General features: G+C 51.5%; 3 protein-coding genes across 7 annotated transcripts in view; 2 read left to right on the forward strand and 1 right to left on the reverse strand.

Annotated features, from left to right (window-relative positions):
• LOC144274967 (polycystin-1-like) overlaps window positions 1-10,127 on the forward strand; it is a 58,408-nt gene extending 48,281 nt beyond the window's left edge. Inside the window, exons 40-47 of the mRNA XM_077834056.1 lie at window positions 150-280; window positions 1,274-1,442; window positions 2,549-2,677; window positions 3,821-3,995; window positions 4,563-4,850; window positions 7,281-7,415; window positions 7,880-8,194; window positions 9,411-10,127. Coding sequence (XP_077690182.1) covers window positions 150-280; window positions 1,274-1,442; window positions 2,549-2,677; window positions 3,821-3,995; window positions 4,563-4,850; window positions 7,281-7,415; window positions 7,880-8,194; window positions 9,411-10,127 — 2,059 coding nt within the window. The remainder of the gene's footprint in view (window positions 1-149; window positions 281-1,273; window positions 1,443-2,548; window positions 2,678-3,820; window positions 3,996-4,562; window positions 4,851-7,280; window positions 7,416-7,879; window positions 8,195-9,410) is intronic.
• A 3,302-nt stretch (window positions 10,128-13,429) lies between these two features.
• On the reverse strand, window positions 13,430-19,881 carry NAT9 (N-acetyltransferase 9). 5 transcript variants are annotated; one of them, XM_077833824.1, is made up of 7 exons: window positions 19,839-19,881; window positions 17,963-18,049; window positions 17,015-17,124; window positions 16,019-16,159; window positions 15,641-15,700; window positions 15,314-15,408; window positions 13,430-15,218 (listed from the first exon to the last, which is right to left on the reverse strand). In XM_077833824.1, exons 1-7 carry the CDS (start codon window positions 19,847-19,849, stop codon window positions 15,072-15,074), a joined length of 651 nt encoding a protein of 216 aa, XP_077689950.1. In that variant the 5' UTR covers window positions 19,850-19,881; the 3' UTR covers window positions 13,430-15,071. The 5 variants fall into 5 exon arrangements, with proteins under 5 accessions (XP_077689950.1, XP_077689952.1, XP_077689955.1 ...); XM_077833826.1 differs by having other exon boundaries at window positions 19,795-19,880; XM_077833829.1 differs by lacking the exon at window positions 19,839-19,881 and adding an exon at window positions 18,318-18,337.
• Window positions 19,882-19,955: 74 nt separating this feature from the next.
• SLC38A12 (solute carrier family 38 member 12) overlaps window positions 19,956-20,773 on the forward strand; it is a 64,396-nt gene continuing 63,578 nt past the window's right edge. Inside the window, exon 1 of the mRNA XM_077834487.1 lies at window positions 19,956-20,075. The gene's annotated coding sequence lies outside the window, so the exon portion shown is untranslated. The remainder of the gene's footprint in view (window positions 20,076-20,773) is intronic.

The following is a 20,773-nucleotide window of genomic DNA, read 5'->3' on the forward strand; positions in this document are numbered from 1 at the left end:
TTAAATAAGGAAAGCTGAGAGTCCACAGCAGGACTCCACTCAGCTGGGCATGTTCTGCAGGGGTGGGATGGTGGGGTACACAGGGTGCCAGCCAGTTATACTGCACTGGGGTGAAATGCACCTGTTCCCCTGGCCTCTTTGTTTTGCAGTTACACCGACACGTGGGAGTGGATAGACTCTGTGTTATTGAGCTACCTCTACAACAATCCCCGACTGACCCTGGTTGGGGTGCCTCGTCTCCGGCAGGAGAGCTCTGCTGAGAATGTACCTCTGGATCTGGGTGAGGGCTGGTAAAATCACCCCCACTGCTGGCTGGGAGAAGGGTATTGGGTGGGGAGGAATGTGGGCCCCAAAATGGACCAGCCAGAGAGAGTCTGCTGCTCCATTTTAGCTAGCCTGGAGTATAGACCTGAAAGGAAGCATCATCCCCCATTTGACAGGTAGGGAAACTGAGGCACGGGAGGATTATGACAAGCTCAAGATCATGCAGTGTTACCAATAACATCTGAGGGTTCAGATTCCCTGTTCACTGCTCTAACCACTAGAGAAAGTTTAGGGGGTACTGATGTTTCTAACTGGTTTCTCTCTACAGTCCCGGGGGTTGAAGCCTGTGTGTAATACTGGGTTGGGGGGGTCACAGCCCAGCAGCCACTTCCCCAAACACTGAGCATTGAAGGGCGGCACACAGGGGAATGGAAAGGCAGGAAAGCCCGCAGGTCCAGACATGGGCACAGAGGAGGTGAAGTCACCGGGGACATGGGGACTAAGGATCATCCCAGTGGCTATGGGATATCACTGGACACATCCAGGCATTGAATCTTGGTGCAGGGCTGGAACTTCCTGAGCCAACAGAGGCTGACTGTGCTGCGAAGGGAGCTCCTACAGAAGGAGGGTCGGGGACAGGACAGAGAGCCCTGCTCTTGATCCTGCAGTCCTGCCTCCCACTGACCTTCATGGGAGTTTGGTCTGAGTCAGGAATGCAGGCTCAGGCCCCCCTTTTGATGCTTTGGAGCAAGCCCTGCTGGCCAATGTGGGAGGGCGAAGATGGGGGAACACCCAGCTGAACGCGAAACAAACAAGGAATTGGGATTGGAAGGAGGGGGTGGAGGGCAATGGAGGAGGTGGAGGACACAGGCTAGGTGCAGAGGGGAGACACTGGGATAACCTAGATCTGGAGAGCAAAATAAGGAGTGTTGTTTCTAAATGGGCATCTGAACTTATTAATGTGCAACCCAAAATCTCGTCCTCCCCCTCTGGTTTTCTGCACCCTCAGTGCTCCCCCAACCTGGGCTTGGGTCTCTCTTGACACGTCACGTCACTAACAGAACCTGTCCCCTCTGCCACTTGTCAGCGCCCAGAGCAGAGGTTTCCAGGAGTGGCCAAGTGGACAGAGACGCATGCTCTGATCCCAGTCTCCAGAATTCATCCCATGACTCTATCGGGTAAGAACGCTGGCACAGGGCGGAGTGGGCACTAATTGGCAGCTGAGAGCAGGAATGGTGCAGTTATGCAACCAAGACGCTTGGCTGTGGATTTCCGCTTCTGGGCTCCCCGTCCCATGGGTCAGCTCAGGAGTCCCCAGTCTAGTAGCCCCAGGTTGCTTCACACTGAACCACCAGGAAGGTTCCACTTTTGCTTTTACAAGAAACTTTTCCAGGGGAGTGTCCCAATCCTACAATGACTCCATGGGGGACGTATTTACCCCAGTTCTTGCCCCCTTTCCCCACCCAGGGCTGTGGCATCTCCAATTTCCCTGAGTGCTAGCTGACAATCAGCAGTAAGGTTCCTTCTATTTAGATAGCAGTCGTTCGTAGGACTTGAAGGGACCACGACAGGTCATCTAGTCCGGTCCCCTGCACTGAGGCAGGACTAAATATTCAGAAGGATCCCAAAGCATTTCACAAACTATGGACCTGAACCTGCAAGTGGCTAGGCATCTGCAACTTCCATTAACTTCAGTGAGTGGTGAGGATGCTCAGTACCATCCAGGAGGCGCTCAACACCTTGCAGCCGCAGACTCCAGGATAGATGAGATATAGCTATATCACACATAGGAGACACTGGAACACAGCAACTGTGTCACAGCCCACAACAACAACTACGCAATTGCACAAGAGAGGAAGTGAAGGAGAAGACCACAGCCAGCTGGAAATACAGAGCAAATCCAGGGAGGCAGAATATGTGCCTCCTAGGTTGGAAGTTGGCCATGACACAAGGATTAAAGATCTCGTCTCTCAGTGAACAGGCCATGCAGTCTTTAATAACAACTGGCCATGAATTTCAATTCACGTATTACCCAAAGGTCTATGCAGAAGCACTGGGTCACTAGAGACTCAGATAATAGGGTTATGGCCTGAATCCCTAGCTCACCTGTTTGCAGCACCCTGGGTTTTCCCTGGAGGTATCCCATCTAAATGTGGGGCTGGTCCATCCCTGTTCTAGCTTGGGATCTGACCAGATCACAGCCCAAGTTAGGGCTCCCAATCCAGCCTCTCGCTCACTCTGTTTCACAGCTACATTTTCTGGTCTCCCCATCCATTTCTTCTAGGTTTTGGATTTGGGGGCACGTCAGAGTTTACCACACTAACACTGGCTGCTGGAGGGAGCTTGGAAACAGCTCTGCCAAAGCCCAAAGGACACTGGCTGACCTGCGAGCCAGCAACTGGATCAACAAAAGGCAAGTCACTCAGGGCCTTACCTTTTTCTTTGACAACTGGGCTGGGAAGTGGAAATTGAAATTAATTTCAGTAGGTTTCACAGCATCATTTTGGGTGCTTTAAGTGCTTACCTGTGGGAGGGAGGGTTATTGCATGGCTATTTCTCCCCTGCAGTTGCTCTGTCTGTCTAGCCGTCTGAATGGGACATGACCATCCTGAGAGTGCAAGGTGATGTCGGTTGTTCTCTCCTGTTGTGTGGTGGCCACTGTTGTTCCATTGCCCCCATTCCCTTGCTCTGAAGTGGAGCGGAGCAACTCCAGATGACTCAGAGAAAGAGAGAGATCCTCCAGGCCACGGAACTGCACAGTGCAATGGCCAGAACTGCTGAGCCACCGACTGGCACGGGTTGGAGAGCAGACTGTCAATTTAACCACCAAAACCAATCGGGTTGAGGGCACATTGCCAGCGGTGGCCACTTAGAATAAGGGAGCAAATCCCTGGGGATGGAGGACCTCCAGATGGGAAAATCAGGGTTTGTGAGGACAAAATGCACTGTTATTTCCACTGCATCTGGGACTCCTTGGGACCCAGTAACTGCAGCTGGCTCACATGCTATATATACACCATTGGCTGGGGTCAGTAGGTTTCACAGCATCATTTTGGGGGTCCCTGACTCTGAGTCTGGCTGCCAGGGGGCCGAAAGGCAGCATGGCTGAGACCCTGATTTAGGGTAGGAATTGAGGCTCTCAAAATATTCAGAGAATCCCAAAGCATCACCATAAGGCTGAGATCACTCACAGAAATGGTTCAGTTCAACCTTGCTTATCCGAATGGCATGAGAGAGACTGAATAAATGCAGATAATGGCAACATTGGGAGTTTCTGGTGTAATTTATAGATGGCAGGTGATTTGCCTCTGTGGTGGATAGCTGACGTAGCATTGTATGTCTGTGCACAGCCTAGGGAATCTGATGGCTAGTGACCTGTTAGGGGTATCCCAACTTTATCCCTGAAAGTGGAAAGTCGAAACAGTGTTTCCCAGCAATCAGATTGAAATGTCCCCATTAGGAGGACCAAGAATTGGGCCCAATTACCCAGCATTCCAGAGCCCTGGAAAATATTTCTTCTCAGCCCGCTGTTCTTGGCTCTCTCCCTGCACGACAGGACCAGAGCTGTGTTTCTGGAGTTTACCCAATACAACACTGATGTCAACCTGTACGTGGCCGTAATGCTCCTGCTCGAGCTCCCATCAGTCAGACCGGCTGTTCCTTCCATCCTCATCCTACCCTACCAAATGCTGCGCTTACACACGCGGCTGGACCTTCCACTTGCCCTTGTGGTATGTACTCTGCGTTGCGAGATGCTTCCAAGGCTCGGGGCTGTCTCCCAGCAGAATGGAGCCAATGTTTAACCCACTCCAGTGGGCCTGCTTCCTCCAGAGGTTGTGTCACAAACAGTCTCAGCAGGAGGAGTTTGCTGTATGATATCATAGGTGTCTGCAGGGAAACCTTAGCTCCGCAGTGGTAGCTAATTACAGTCCAAATAAATGTTTGCCTGACTGTATGTGGGTCTGTGGTGGTTACAGTCTCTGATAAGATGAATCCCAGGAGTGCATTCCCAATGGATAGTCCAGGGGGATCTATCCAAGGCTCTGCTTCCTAGTGACAGGGTGGTGTACCTTGGCTCTCTGGTCCCTTATGATGTGGCACACAACAGAGTAATTCCTGTGTGCAGTAGCTACTCTGTATCTGTTGGGATGATGCTAGTTACCTGCTCTGTTTGTTTAGGCTTCAGAAGTAGCACCATAGCTACCAGGTTCCTGCTGTATCCACCTTTGTCCTTGCTACTTAACCCAATGCGCAGCAGGAAGGCAGATTCTTCTCTCACTTGCTCTGGCTTCTTTCAGGTCTCCCTGCTCGTCTTCAGCGTGGCCTTTCTCCTGCCAGAGCTGTCGCTCTTGTCTCAGGAGAGGGCCTCCTGTTTTGGTCAGAGCCGCTGTTGGCTCCAGCTGCTCCTGGCGCTGCTCTCCATTGCAGTTGGCGCCTTGCACTTTGCGCACATCTGGCTGGCAGATGTGCGGCTCAAGCATTACCGGGGACACCGCCAGGCTTTCACCAGCTTCTATGAGGTGGCACAGCTGGCTCGGATGGAAGTCTGTCTCTCGGCCCTGCTGCTGACCATCACCACGCTGAAGGTGAGTGAGCGCACAGAGTTCTGTGATTCCCCAAGGTCACATGTCACGTCAGTTGCAGAGCTAAGGATGGAACCCAGGAGTCCTGACTTCCACTCCCCAGCTCTAACACCTCCCCAGGGTCCTTTGGTGTATGTCGGGAACCCCATTCCCAATGTTCCAAAGTTGCTGATTAACAGCCTGGCTCATCTCCCACAGAAATCTCAATCTGAGCCTTTCCACTGGTTTTCTGTTCAGTCTGAGCCCTAGTTCACATGTTGTGGGAAACATTTTATCTACTCAACAGCCATCACTAGAAAGCCACCTGGGTGGTGTTCATAGGAATAAATCAGGGCCGATCTTGATCTCCGTTACATTGGTGTAACCCCGCAATCATTGCCAGGCTGCATGACCTAAACACATTCCAGATTCTCATCTGCCATCACCAGCATGCGAGGGCACCTGGAAATGGGCTGGAATTTGTAGAGAGATAAAAACATAAGAACCACCATACTGGGTCAAACCAATGGTCCATCTAGCCCAGTATTCTTTCTCTGACAGTGGCAGTGCTAGATATTTCAGAGGGAATGAGCAGAACAGGGCAATTTCGAATGATCCATCCAGTCATCAAGTCCCAGCTTCTGTCACTTGGAGGTTTACACCCACAGCATGGGGTTGTGTCCCTGACCATCTTGGCTAATAGCCATTGATGGACCAATCCTGTGTGAACTTAACTAATTCTTCTTTGAACTCAGTTATACTTTTGGCATTCATAACATCCCCTGGCAATGAGTTCCACAGGTTGACTGTGCATTGTGTGAAGAAGTACTTGCTTTTGTTTGTTTTAAACCTGCTGCGTATTAATTTCATTGGGTGACCCCTGGTTCTTGTTACATGAAGGGGTATGTGATTGTACTCGTGGTGCCTTCAGCAATCACAACCCTTGTTGCCAGCTGTCCCTAACTCCCTTGGGTAACAGTCCCCACCGCTCACCCCAATGGAGAGTTATGTGGGAGCAGATCATAGGGTGAATTTGAAGCCAAAGTGGTTTCTCTCTCATAAATAAACCAGGTGACTCTGAAGTCTCTGGCCGGACATCAATGGCTGATCCCCCAACCTGCCTCTGCAGCACATCGCTCTCTCTGTTACTCTGAGAGTCCCAGCTGCTCTGGCCCCATCTGGTCTCTCTGTAATAATATCTTCACCACCACTTGGAAGTAGGACATCCTTCTTCATCCAGCAGCCCTTGTGCATGGTGGCAAGTGGTGTGAGACAGTGTCAGGCCTGAGCTGCTAACAGCCTGGATGATGTATACCTTCTCGTTAGCATGCATATATTAAATTATGCCACTATGACCTTATAATTGTCATTGGGGCTGCTGCTGAGATGTAATATCTTCATTCCTTTCTCCTGCTTCCTAATGAATTGGCCGAGTGGCCCAGCTGCTGTCTTCCAGGCTTGCTGTATTTATGGTTCGCTGTTGACCATTACTTGCTTAATGCATAGACAATAAAAGAGCGAGCAAGCAAACAAACGGATAAAGGCTGCTGGGAGTCAAAGCTGGAGAGTCAGTAAAGAGAAAGGGACCCCGGGAGCAGCCCCCTGGAGAGCTGGGAGGATGGGGATCTCTGACACAAGAGATCACATCGGAGAGCTGGCCATTCCCAAGACACCGCTTTCATGGAGTGTGCATGCCAGATGAGTGCATACAGGGGGTTCTCAGTATACATCAGGGTTGCGTTCTTGAAAAGGGCGACAGATACTGAAACGATGGATACCGGAGAATTTTTCCCCATAAGAAATAATGGTCTGCCCTGTCTCTTCCTGCCCAGTTCCACCCCTCCTCCGAGCACGCCCAATCCCTGCTCCTCCCTTTCCCTCGCAGCATCTCCTGAATGCCAGGGGAAGCACCCAAAGAAAAGCCATGCAAAAGGAGAAGCGATTGATATGTGGATCAGGACCGATGTGAATCGGAACATGTTCCCCTATTGATATACCGGGGACCCCCTGTACCAGCTGGCTTGTGTGCGCCTGGATTATCCATTCAGGGAGTGCAGCATGAGCACATAAGGCCCCCAACTATGGTACTGCTGTCCTATGACCTGGTTGCAATGTGGTTAAAATGTAGTGTAGATGGGACCTAACCCCATAGCCAGGTTAAAACTCTCAACAGACGCCAGCTTTTGGTTGGTTACAGGGGCATGGAAGATTCTGCCCAGGCTGCAGCTATTAACGGCCACATTGCGACTGGGGGTCATAGCCAGAACGAAGGCTGGGCCTTTGAGAAAGACTATGCCCTTGTTTCGCCTGGCTTCCCTCACCTGGCCACACAGGCTCCTCAGACACCTCGTGTGAGACAGAGCAGACTGAATATACTTGGGGCTGTTTGAAATGTCACTTTTCTGATGACATCTAACCAGGCTTCGTGCTCCGCAATGGACCTTCTCCCCCTAGATCATACGGCAGCTGCGCTTTGTCCGGAGATGGTCTGCGTTTGGGAAGACATTCCAGCATGCACTGGGAGAGCTAGTGGCTGCCACGCTCCTCTTCCTCCTGCTGCTCCTTGTCTATGCCCAGTGTGGATGTCTGGTAGGTTATGCAGAGACTGGCTCTCAGCAGTGGGAGTGTGTGTGGAGAGTAGGATGGGGTTCTGCGTGGTCATGACTCTTACCGGTACAAGGCACTATGCAGTGAATTCCTGTATAGGCTTGATACAAAACAATGCAATGCGTTTGTCTCCCTGCTACTCTGCCGCTGGGCATCAGCTCTGTCAGAGGAGGACCACCCTTCCCCAGAGCTCCTCAGTCAGTCTCTCCACTGCTCCCCAAGAGGGACCCACCCACTGCTGAGATGAGATCAGAGTCTAGTGCTCACGTGCATTCACGCCGTCTGTTTTGCTCTGCTTCATCAGTGAACTGGAAAGTTGACTGGGAGCGACCCACCCCCACATGAGGGCAACGGGGGCTTGTGCAATTGCTCAGGATGCTGTAGACAGGAAATGGTGAAGACACCTTTCCTAGTGATAACCCTTACGTTGTCTCTCTCATTCCCAGGCCTTCTCTGCTACAGTAGAGGAGTTCAGAACATTCCGATGTGCTGTCTATGCACTGCTTTCGGCCCTCCATGGGAAAGTGGCTCTCCTGTCCGTGATCCAGGAATTCCCCACCCTCGGCACTGCATACGTCCTCAGCTTCACGGTCAGCTTGCTCTGCGTTGGCAGCCGTTTCCTTTGTGCTATCATCCTTCACAGCTACCGCACTGTCCAAGCTGAAATGTACCGCCCTGCTATTGAACCGCAGGACTACGAGATGATCGAGTTCTTTGTGAAGAGGTTCAAACTGTGGATGGGGCTCAGCAAAACTAAAGCGGTAAGAAAGGGGGAAACATGGGTGTAGAGCAGCCAGCAAGCCCGAGTCTGGTGCTGCAGCATCAGAGCAAGGTGAACTGAAACCAGGGCTTAATTTGTGTCAGGGCTTGACCAGGCTGAGCCCTGGCACTTCTGGGCCTGGCAGTTTCAAGCCCTGGCACCTCTGGGCTTGTTGCATCAGTTATGAATGTAAAAAAATTGCTTGAGCCCTGGCCTCTTTTTCATTACAAATTAAGCACTGGTTGAATCCCTCAACTCTTAGGCTGGGGTAAAGTCTGATCTTACAGCAGGGTACATCTGGATTAACTCCTTCCGTGGGGTCCCTCGGCTTTACACCACTGTTTCTGAGATTGTACTCCAGCCCCCTATCCTTCCCTAACCTCTATCCTGCCCTGGAGTGACCAGCCTTTTAGGAAGAGAAGGGAATTTAGCTTCCATGTAAGAGGGCTCGCTTTTCCCCCTTCCTCTCCTTCTGGATAGTAAGGCTCAGCTTTTACCCAGCTGCTATCCCCCAGTCGGTCTACTGGCTGCAGTGGGATTACATGGGTGTGATTTGATCCTAGCAGGTCAAGACTTGGAAGAAGCAGAGAGTGGAGCATATAATGCAAGGCGATCTTGGATTGCTCCTCTCTTTGGAGAGGGGAAGGACAGCCTTGTGGCTAAGAGATATCTGGGTTCATTTCCCTGCGCTGGCTTCTTCCCTGGCCTTGGGAAAGTCACTTGCCTTAGCTTCCCCATCTAAGGCTCCATTCATAAATGGTTAATGGAAGTTATAAGCATGTTAGAGAGAGTAGTATGTTTGCAGTGTTGTAGCCATGTTGGTCCCAGGATATTAGAGAGACAAGGTGCATGAGGTAGCATCTTAGGTTGGTGAAAGAGACAAGGGGACCTGAAGAAGAGCTCTATGCAGCTCAAAAACTTGTCTCTCTTACCAGCAGAAGTTGGTCAATAAGATATTACCTCCCACACCTTGTCTCTCTAGTATGTGGAAAAGATGGCTGTAAGCAACCTGGACTCTAATGATTTAAACCATCTATTAATCCTTCCTAAACCATTATAAATGGAACCTTAATATAAAGTGTGATGGAAAAGCCTATAACCAACACTGCAGGAAAGAGCGCACTGTTGGGGCTCACGGGCCCTCTTACCCCACCAAAGGTAGCAGCACTAGGCTCTGGGATTCTCAGGGGATTTCCTCTTTTTTCCTTGTCATTCAGTTCCGCCACAAAGTGAAGTTTGAAGGGATGGACTCCCTGATTTCACACTCCTCCAGGAACTCCAAACGCTCCCGCCTCCTGTCTGCTGGCACCATCTTCCGCTGTGCCAGTTCCACCATCTCCTCCAGCTCCTGCAGCTCAGAGGAGCTGGCCCTTTCAGAGAGCCCTGTCCCGGAGCCATACAATGTACAGTTTTACTTGGACCGTCTACCCTCTGCAGTCAATAACCTTCTGGACCAGTTTGACCGGGTCATTAGAGTCATGGAGGATGTATGCCAGTTGGAGAGGGGTCTGGAACAGGCTCAGAAAAGAATTAATGACAAGAAGGGACAGAAGAGCCTGCAGGGGGAGAAGGTGACATCAGTTAAGCAGCTAGAGCTACCGAGGACTTACAGCACCTTCCCGGAGTCTGCCCTGGTCAGACTGAGGGCCCACAGGGCCAAGGTCTCCAGCGGCAATGCCACTGATGGGCACAAGCTGGTCCAGCAGCCTCCAGCAGGTGGGATACCTCACCCAGTGGCTGGGTGTGCATCCAGGCTGGTTGGCCCTCCAATATCAACTGATCTCTACCAAAGGCTTACCCAGGCACCAGGCATTTCGTGCAAGTGGAGACCAAAGAGTGAGGAGGGGCAGGGCAGTTTGTGCCATGAAGTTCCTCAGAGGCAAATCCCTTTAAAGAGAAGAGCATGGCAAACAGAAGGAGCTGAGAACGTGTAATGAGACGAAGGTAGAAATCAGGTCATTAAGGGAAGGTCAGACTCCTGTCCCAGCCCTGGAAACGGAGGCCTCTCAATTTCCAAAGAGTGCTTCACTCACAGCATCTACCCTGCTGGGCAAAGGCTGTCCTTGTGAAGGACAAATCTTTGCATTAGCTCAGTCCTTCACCCCTCTCCAGCACAGTGCACCAGAATGCCACTGTTCCCAACTCCTCAGGGGGTCCGACAGTGGGCATGTGATGCCAGTTGCTGGGGCAGAGCTGAAACCCAGCAAAATCATTACATGGTGGTGCTCCCCTCAGAAGTGAACAATAAAGTGGGCAGTTTCATAAGAACTGCAAGAGATATGATGGCTGATGATTCAGTAGCAAGTCCGTCCCTTTCTCAATAGTAGTGCTGACGGCCTCCCCCCTTCACAGAAATGGGCTAATCAAAAGGCAGCTGGAGCAACCACCCCCGAAGAAGCTCTCCCCAGATTGCTGCTGAGATCCCCCAGACTGAGACTTGTCAGTTGCTTCCCAGCGCTTTGGAACACTCTCCTGAATAGGCTGAAACAAAGGCAGGTGCAGTAGCTACCCTTGAACAATTCTATCCTGAGAATCAACTCCTGGATGATTTTTTTTTTTTTAATGGCATTAAAGAATGTGTGGAAAATGAGTTTATTTGAATTAATCACTAACACCAGCTATAGTACACACATATTATAGACACAACCATGCAATGTATTTCGCTAACTAAATTAAAAGGTTTATTATAAAGGTAAGAATGGTTGAATGCATTGGTCTGTCCGTACGGCTGTGTTTTTGTGTCTGCTACTTGCATCTGGCCATTGCATTTCCTGGCTTTAGTGCCAAGAGCCCATTCATTCCCTTTGTGAACTGTGTCCTGTGTGCTCCCCAGTCGGTTCCTCCTGTAGACACTGACGCATGGCCCTTGACGTGGTGGTGCCATGGCTGCTGTTCCCATTTTTTCCAGGGTCGCTTTCTGAGGCCTTCCCTATCCTCGCTCAACTCCTTTATCTAGAAATCAGAATTTCCTACCCCGAACAACCCACTGCCCCAGCTAACTTTCTTGGTGTGACACATCATAACCGTGTTACTACAAAGAACCCTGATCCCTAATCCTTCGTTTGGATTTATATGCCTTGCAGCTTGGGTCCCATCACCTGGAGGCAGTGTGTTTAGGGATGGCTGTTGTGTACCTCTTAGATGAAGCCCAGCAGGAGGCTGAAATGGAAGATTTCCAACCCTCTGAATGCCCTGTTGACTGTAAACTGCATCCGTCCCTCATCCCCAGTTACATTTCTGCAGCTCTGTTTCCAATGCAGTGAAAGCACTTGCTTGGGCAGGAGAGGATGTCATCAAAGTTTATCATCTCTTTGCTCATAACTCTCACTTGGATATGATTTTGTGAAGGGTGGCAGGGCTCCAAGAGTCAGAGGAGGAAATTCATGATTCATGTCACAGCCTCTAGTCAGGGAAAGGGGTTGGGTCTCATTAGCACTTCTAGACAGGGTGAGGTACTGCTAAGGGAACCCAGCTACCGGCAGCAACACAGATGCATTAGTCTTTTGTGTTCTCAGCCCCTCAATCCAGCAAGAAGTGAGGACTGAACAACTCAGACACAGGGCAGCAGGCATCTTCAGGACCTTGGCACCAGTGAGCAGGAGGGAACAATTTCCAGCGACACACATACCAAACCGCAGGCCATTCTCTCCCCCGGTCCGGCACCATTTCAGGCCCAGCACAAGGAACAGTTGTAAGGTAGAGGGCAACACGCAGGCCTAGGTTGTTTACATGCACCCCCAATGGGTCTTTTGGGAACAGCAAATTGCCCCCGGTTTTGTCCACTATGGAGCCTGTCTCATTTTAATAATGCCCCTGACACAGATAACGTGGCAGGGATGGGATGAAATGGCTCCATTTATAGGGTCAAGGGTTACTTATTTCTATTAGAATATAATGTTTGACTTCAACTAGCTGCCAGACCTCACGTACAGGCCTTAGCCCACTTCAGCATCACAGAGGAGGAACAAAAGTAGCACCATTCAAAGTCTTTCACTCCATGCAATGTAATCAAAGTAGGGCTTTTACCCCACTACATTTCTACAACAATGTCCAGCAGCCCAGGCCTCTCTTCAGAAAGTTGGGAGAATTCTATATAGAAGTTAGAAAATAATTTTCCTGATCCATTTCAGTTGGGTTTAGTTCCAGCGTTGCTCATAGCAACACTACGCCATTGACTTCTCACTGCAGCAGGAACAGGCCCAGCTTCAGGCAGAAAATTCTTCATTCACACACATGCAGTTCCCATCCAGCTACTGAGTGCAATCACGATCATTACTTTGCTAGAGCAGCATAAACCTTATTTCAATGGCCTCATGCCGTAAGCAGTGGCACTTTTAAAACAACGTTTCTAGGCAGTAGATTTTTAAGGGAGAAAAATGCAGCTATCCAGACATAGAAACTAGCATCCCAGAGTGCAAGTACATTCAGTTCCCATTTCTCTCTGCAGCAAAGGTGTATAGCAATTGGTTTAGTGGAAGCAGAGAAAAGCCCATAATGCACCTGGCTTATTGGGCAAAATTGTACCAGGGAGACAAAATTCATTCCTGACTCCAGCTGGTGATCAAACAGCATGAAGATTACTAGCCCTTGTAAATTTAATCCCAGCTATACGTAAAGCTCCTCTTCACTTCAACACTGCACATGGCTTTTGCTATAACAAAATCCACACTAAATACTTACTCACTTATTAAAATGCCACAATCCACTTCTGCTGCACTTGGTTTTAATGTTAGTCATAGGAATAAATGCATTTACATGAACTAAAATCAGCATAGAAAGCCCTAGGTCTAACACCACAAACAGCAGCACTAAAAATTCCACATGACAACAATTACTGATTTAAAAAAAAGCCAGTTAAAACCTACTACCCTGCCCCACAACAGAAACAAACCATTGCTGCTCCCTCTGGGACTTGGCCTGTGACTGCAAACAGCCTTTTCTGAAGAGGGAGTGTTAGGTGCACTGACTACACCTCCTTGCCCTTGATCCAGTTTAGCTCTGAGTAGCTGCCCAGTGCCTGTTGCTAATGTGTGACGATCTGATTGTTCTTTGGAATGGCTAAACAATTCTATTAGGGGAGCCAGTCAGATTTCCCTTGCTGAGTTATAAAGCTTGCAGTCAAATAATGGAGGAGGGTTGCTAGCAACCACTTACCCTCAAGGACGCCACCTCAAAGTATGACAGGTTTCAGAGTAGCAGCCATGTTAGTCTGTATTTGCAAAAAGAAAAGGAGTACTTGTGGCACCTTAGAGACTAACAAATTTATTAGAGCATAAACTTTCATGAGCTACAGCTCACTTCATCGGATGCATACAGTGGAAAATATCGTGAGGAGATTTTATATACACAGAGAACATGAAACAATTGGTGTTACAACACAGACTGTAACAAGACTGATCAGGAAAGGTGAGCTATTACCAGCAGGAGAGCGGGGGAGGGGGACCTTTTGTAGTGATAATCAAGGTGGGCCAACTGGACCCAGTAGCGACTACTATGGTATCAGAATGCATGTTCTTGTTCACCTGAGCACTAATCCTGGTTTGGAGACTTAAGAGGTGTCAACACCACCTTGCAGCAGTCAGTTCCACCGGTTTTATTTATTGCTTCCTTAAAGGCTGGGTTCGGGGTTAGCCATTCTCTGGTTGTCTTGTAATGTAGATGGTTTTAAATAAGCATAGTAGCAGATCAGCTGCTTTATTCTTTACATCCTCTGTGCAATTTAATTTTCTCACTCATCTTTTTATGGATACCCTGTCACAGCGATGGCCCTTTTTCAGTACCTGTACCAAGCAACACTGAGACAGGCATTTCTACCTATCAAAAATCGTCGTCTGCTAAAGTCTGATGCACAGAGGTAATTTAGTACTCTGATTCCATCCTCTTTGATTGCTCTCTTTACATGGTGGCAGTTTAGCACGTTAGTTCCTAACCTTTTAGAAATGTTATAGTTTACCATGGCTGGCTCGAAGGAAGTCAGCCAGGTGTCCTTTATGAAGTACCCACGACACAAATTCACTTCAATGGGAGAGGAGGGCACTCAACCCCTCTCTGATCTTAGTTGTACTGGCCTCTCCCATTAAGCTGTGCTCACACTAGCCAAGAGCTGTGATGAGCTACACAACGGCTTAAAACATGCACAAGTGGATGGTGGGACAGCTGCCAATGGCGGCACACCAAGATTAAGCACAAAGCCAAGAGGGGAAAACCTGGTGCCTGCAGTACCTGGAATAGTAACAACTTGTCTAGCAGATCCACTGACTTTATTTTTATTTTTTAATCTTGTATCCACCACTTTACCAGCCACGGATGGCAAATGAGCTATTTTGCCTACTAGATCATGTTAAGTCGCATTGTATGTGTCCGTTCATATGACAAAGCAGGCCAGAGTCTCCTGTGGCTCAGACTCCATTTGTGACACTAGGAACTCTGCTACGGATGGTGAGGTTTTAGCTAGGAACCCAGTCTACTCTGCTCATCCATAGACTAACAGCATTGCTGGCCGATTCACTGATGTTTATAGGCCCTGGAGGTGTAGACAGTCCCTTCCTAGAACAGGGCAGAGGGAGCTTTGTGACTAAAAGGGCCATTCCCAGCCAAGGTGTACTTCTATGCTTAACCTGTTAGCATCGGTTCATCCATCCCAGCTTCCAGGCACTATTGCAAAGGAATGCCGCTGTAGATGCTCTGTCGCGATTGCTGTGGAAGATCAGCATTTCACAGGTGGTACACCAGGTATGTGGAGTAATAACAAATCAGTTTGTCATTTGATTCACTCTTGGTCCCAAGGTGTTTTCCATACTTGCACTCAGTAATGTTGTCAAACCCTTCCTCCCTGGAGACTTAGCAGGGGTGTGGACTGCTTGCCTCTGGAAGAGATGTCAGGTCTCAGAGGCACGAGTCTGTAGGTTCAACACACTATAGTTTTTCTCCTCCACGTGGTTAGTTTGCTCCAGGAGCCACTGTTTCTGCTGCTCATTCACATCCAGTCTCAATGTCACCTCCTGGAAGATCCTGTTCACGGCAACCTATATACAAGGTAAGAACAACCCAGATTGATCTCAGGCCTTAGCTAAATGCTGCTTCAAAAGGGGAGGCTCTCCTGATCAGGCTGGTACCTCACCTCCTTAAAATTAAGCTTTTTGAACATGCAGATACTAGCTTCATTTTCCTGTCCAACCTTAGCCTCAAATTTGGTAATTCCCAGCTTTGTTACTCCTACAGGAGAAGCGAGAAAGAGAGATAAGAACCCCTAGCTGCACACATGTATCTCCATAACATTGCATTGTGTCATGACTGCAGACTAGCAAGATTCCCATGCTCCTTAAATATGGGGGCTGGTGTATATATCCACCACCCTCTCCACATATGCAGAGCAGCCAACGGGAGCACGTGTGCCTGTGTGTCCCTATCACATCACTTCCGTCCTCCCACATTTAGCTATCCTTACCATAAAACATCATAATCAGAGTTGTCTCCTTGCCAAACCCTCGGCCACGGCAGCTGGGCTCTAAAAGAGACAAGAACAGACGTTGGTGTCCATCTATATAACACAAACCCTGTAACTCAGTCATGTGCTGGACTAGCAGAAAGCGGATTGCAGATAAGGACTGAATTGCACTGGTAGAGCTCCGAGCACAGGAAGCTTGTATGTTATCTGCCTACTTTCCATCTAGCTGTAGCCAATGCTACCACTATCTGATGAGGAGAGTTGTCAGAATCCCCCTGAAGCCAGTTGCATGCTTTCGTACCTAACAGCTATTGCAGGGCAGAGGGTAGCATTAGGGTGATAGTGGCATTAGCAGCCTGGGGCTGTGCTTAATTATACCTGCAATCATGACTTCTATCTCTCCCACTGTTGGATCTTCCATATCTGTGAGGAACAGGTTCACATCCCCCACCATGCAGTCCTCCTCGGTACCTGCTTGCCCAGACCACCTCTCAGTCTCCAGTACAATAAACGTGCATTCTGGGGAAAATGAGACAGCAGCAGAACTCACAGGGCATGTTTAAGAATCATTCACAAATTACTGAAGTATGACAATAAAGATGGACAATGGGCAGAGAAGCAACATCCTGCATGTATTAATAGCCTGTATGAACCAGTAATCAGGGCTCTGGGCCAGACAGGCATGCTTATCACAACTGCCACTACCAGCAGCACCCTAGAAAATCTATGCTGGTTTCAGTTTGCATGGACCCAGGGCTCACACAAATACTTTAACTTGATGCAATATATAAAATTAATGTGGATTAGGTTTCCCCACTTCATCGCCTTTTACAGTAAATTCAGGCAAAGAACCTTGAATGTGAACATAAGAGACTGAAGCAACCTGTTGAGTCACCTAGTCTATCCCTTGGCTCCTTTCAGTATGTCTTCTCGTGCTGTCACTACTGACCAAGACAAGGGTTAACCTCTGGTTTTCAGAGGTTCCAGTGATGACAGTGAGACCCAGAAATGCTGGTTACGTAATTTTTAAGGGAGGGAGGGTTATATCCTGAGAACCTACTCCTTAAATGACCCCAAATTTGAACCACTAACACTACTCCCCACCCCCCTGAGACACAGCAATTTTCAAGACAAGCGGATTAAGCACGTGGATTTTAGAGCATTTAGAACAAAACTGGAAGTTAAATAGTAAGCTAGTCTCACCCTTAACTCTAGGGGGGCTACTGCCCTGCTATAATGGCTCACACCCCTTACAGTATAGCCTTGTAGAATCACACCTGCCAGAAACTCAGAGCTAGCTGTGATTCCGAACAACAGTGAGGCGGAAGCGTTCACTACACCTTTCCACTCTTGCAAAACATTCAAACACCTCACTATCTGCATCCTCCTGCCAGCTGCGCTGCATCTCATACTCCTGCTCCAGGCTCAGTGGCTCAGATGCGGTCAGTCGCTGTAGCTCCTCCGATTTCATCCACTCGTGGTACCTGATGGAGAGTGCCACAAACTGAATGCAGACCTATTTAGAAGATCACCTGTTGTGTTCCACTGAAATCTTTAAGGGTCAGACTGTCCCCCTACCATGAACCTATTCAGAAAACTACAAGTTGCTATAGATGCCCTATTGGCCAGGGCTGCAAGACTCACGTAACTTCTGAAATAACATAGGCATCAGTACACACACTCCTTCACCCAGGCGCACAAATGAAGTATAGTATAGGGGTGTGTGACACCTCACTTGAGTCTGTTTTGCACTGAGACTGCAATCATCCAAGTCTGCAGTTTACAAACTCATGGCTTAACATTTAAATTTTTCAGAGACCAGTTCAGCTTTTATGAGTTGAAGTTTCACTGTTCACAAGCAATTTGGAAAAAGTTATAGCGAGCACTGAAACAGCAGCAGTTCTGATGACTGTTTGGTGGCCAACGTGAAATGAGCTAGTGGGCTCAGCCCACTTCTAACTGGACAAGTGTCCACATGGATAAACAAATATCACCACTGACATTTGCTGTCCACCTTTGATGACAGTCTCAGGGGAAGGATCAAAGGACCTTGAGCTGCCATCTCACACCTAGAGGTGGCTGCTCCGGAGCAGAAGCAAGGAATAGGGGCAAGCCAACATAGGCATGGCTGCTCCGGAGCAGAAGCAAGGAATAGGGGCAAGCCAACATAGGCATTGCTGCTGCTTGTGCTGTGCCACTTACACAGACAAAGAGATCATTTCAGGCCCCAGGGCTGGTAACCCAGAGCCTTCCATGAGCGCTAAATTCCCTTAAAAAATAAAGTTGAACTTTAAAAATAGAAACAGATGTCAGGCTACATACCGGCATACATGAGCAGAGGTGTATGGTACCAGGGTCACCTTTTTCCCCTGTAAGACTGTGTTCTGGTTAATCTTCATAGTCTCCAACCTGAAAGAGAGACAGAAAGTAACTTACTGAAGTCTTTAAAGATGCCAAGGGAAAAGTACATCATCAACATCTGTTCTTTGAAACTGAGTAACTATAATGAATTTCACTTTCTCATTGAGACCCCTTTAAATAATGGGCCCCAACTTTTTTTTTTTTTTTTACTTCCTTACAAACTCCCCCCCCCCCTCCGCCCCCAACATACATTTTTCTGCTCCCCTAATGGGTTATCCTGGTCTTTTCAGCAAAGGAGACACTGGCTAAGTGACACCTGTAAGAGGTGATGAGAAAATGCAAGAGACGAGCCCCACACCAAAACTGGCCCTAGTCTGACAGGTCAGCACTGAGCAGCCATTTGCCCCCACACCACTGCGTCACATCCAAGCAGTGAGGGACACAGATCCATCACTCTCCAGCCCCAGAAAGGAGGGGGGAGGAAATGGGCAGCATCCAGCCCCTCCCCAAGGGGGGTAGGGAGGTCGGTGGGAAGGAGTCCGGGGTGACATCCAGCTCCAGGTGGGGGGGGGGGGAGAGGTGGGTGGGAAGGAGTCGGGGGTGACATCCAGCCCTTCTCAGGCTCAGGCCCGGGTGTGTGGGGGGGGCAGGTGGGTGGGAAGGAGTCGTGGTGGCATCCAGCCCCTCTCTCGGCCAGCCCCAGGTGAGGGGGAGGGAAGGAGTTGGGGTAGTATCCAGCCCCTCTCTTGCCCAGCTCCAGGTGAGGGAGGAGGGGAGGTGGGGGGGAAGGAGCCGGGGTGGCATCCAGCTCCTCTCTCGCCCAGCACCGGTGGGGGGAGGGGAAGGGAGGGGAGGTGGGGGGGGAAGGAGTCGGGTGGCATCCAGCCCCTCTCTCGCCCAGCCCCACGTGGGGGGGGGGGGAAGGAGCCGGGGTGGCATCCAGCCCCTCTCTCGCCCAGCCCCAGGTGGGGGGGAAGGAGCCGGGTGGCATCCAGCCCCTCTCTCGCCCAGCCCCAGGTGGGGGGGAAGGAGCCGGGGTGGCATCCAGCCCCTCTCTCGCCCAGCCCCAGGTGGGGGGGAAGGAGCCGGGGTGGCATCCAGCCCCTCTCTCGCTCAGCCCCAGGTGGGGGGGAAGGAGCCGGGGTGGCATCCAGCCCCTCTCTCGCCCAGCCCCAGGTGGGGGGGAAGGAGCCGGGGTGGCATCCAGCCCCTCTCTCGCCCAGCCCCAGGTGGGGGGGAAGGAGCCGGGGTGGCATCCAGCCCCTCTCTCGCCCAGCCCCAGGTGGGGGGGAAGGAGCCGGGGTGGCATCCAGCCCCTCTCTCGCCCAGCCCCAGGTGGGGGGGAAGGAGCCGGGGTGGCATCCAGCCCCTCTCTCGCCCAGCCCCAGGTGGGGGGGAAGGAGCCGGGTGGCATCCAGCCCCTCTCTCGCCCAGCCCCAGGTGGGGGGGAAGGAGCCGGGGTGGCATCCAGCCCCTCTCTCGCCCAGCCCCAGGTGGGGGGGAAGGAGCCGGGGTGGCATCCAGCCCCTCTCTCGCCCAGCCCCAGGTGGGGGGGGGAAGGAGCCGGGGTGGCATCCAGCCCCTCTCTCGCCCAGCCCCAGGTGGGGGGGAAGGAGCCGGGGTGGCATCCAGCCCCTCTCTCGCCCAGCCCCAGGTGGGATAGCTGGCCCCCCGTGGGCTGCGGATGGGAGGCAATGGAGGGGGACACCCAGCCCGGGTGGGGGGACCATGGGGGGACGCCCAGCCCGGGGGGGGGGATATCTAGCCCATGCGGTCCTGGGGCTCCAAGGCACCTCTTGTCTTGGTCCGACCCGCTGGGGCCGCCGTACTGCCTCACCCAGGGCGCATGCCACCGAGTCGAGTGCGGCCGGACGGCTCCGCGCTGCCGCACGTGATCCAGCGCATCCAATCGGCGGAGCAGGGGCTAGGGTTGGCCTCGTTACGCGTGCGGAAGGTCTTACCGTTACGCGTGCGGAAGGTCTTGCCGCTGCGCGGTGAGTCCGCGCATGCTCTGTACGTTCCGCGGGATGAGGGTGGCGTCTCGGGTGTGCTGGCCGGGTCCTTGGGAGCGCAGGTACGGGAGGAGCTAGCTGCCTGTGGGGCGGGGACGGGGTTTGGAGTCGGTCTGAGAGATGGGGCTCTGGGGTGACATGTGGGGGGTTGGGCAGTGCGGGGGCCCTGGGGTGGGGTGGAAGCTGGGGGCTTTGGGGTGGGAGCTGGGGGGGCTCTGAGATGGGCGCTGGGGGAGTTGGAGTGGGAGGTGGGGGGCTCCCAAGGGAGGTGGGAGTTGGGTATTGTGGGGGCTCTGGAGTGAGAGGTGGGGGGACTCTGGGGTGGGAGCTGGGGGGTTGGGAAGTGGGTGGGATGTGGGGGGGCCCTGGGGTGGGAGCTGGGGGGTTGGGAAGTGGGTGGGATGTGGGGGGGCCCTGGGGTGGGAGCTGGGGGGTTGGGAAGTGGGTGGGATGTGGGGGGGCCCTGGGGTGGGAGCTGGGGGGTTGGGAGGTGGGGTGGGATGTGGGGGGTGGCTCTGGGGTGGGAGCTGGGGGGTTGGGAGGTGGGGTGGGATGTGGGGGGGGCTCTGGGGTGGGAGCTGGGGGGTTGGGAGGTGGGGTGGGATGTGGGGGGGGGCTCTGGGGTGGGAGCTGGGGGGTTGGGAAGTGGGGTGGGATGTGGGGGGGGCTCTGGGGTGGGAGCTGGGGGGTTGGGAAGTGGGGTGGGATGTGGGGGGGGGCTCTGGGGTGGGAGCTGGGGGGTTGGGAAGTGGGGTGGGAT

This window comes from Eretmochelys imbricata, chromosome 14 (assembly GCF_965152235.1).
Source record: "Eretmochelys imbricata isolate rEreImb1 chromosome 14, rEreImb1.hap1, whole genome shotgun sequence".
Taxonomy (NCBI): domain Eukaryota; kingdom Metazoa; phylum Chordata; order Testudines; family Cheloniidae; genus Eretmochelys; species Eretmochelys imbricata.

Bases quoted from the DNA above. Each gene is read 5' to 3' on its own strand.
- NAT9 (XM_077833824.1), bottom strand. The intron at 16,160-17,014 runs GTGAGGTGTTTG...CATTTTCCCCAG, and splicing joins CTGGCAGGAGGATGCAGATA to AATGCACGTTTATTGTACTG. The intron at 15,409-15,640 runs GTAAGGATAGCT...CTTCTCCTGTAG, and splicing joins TCTGATTATGATGTTTTATG to GAGTAACAAAGCTGGGAATT.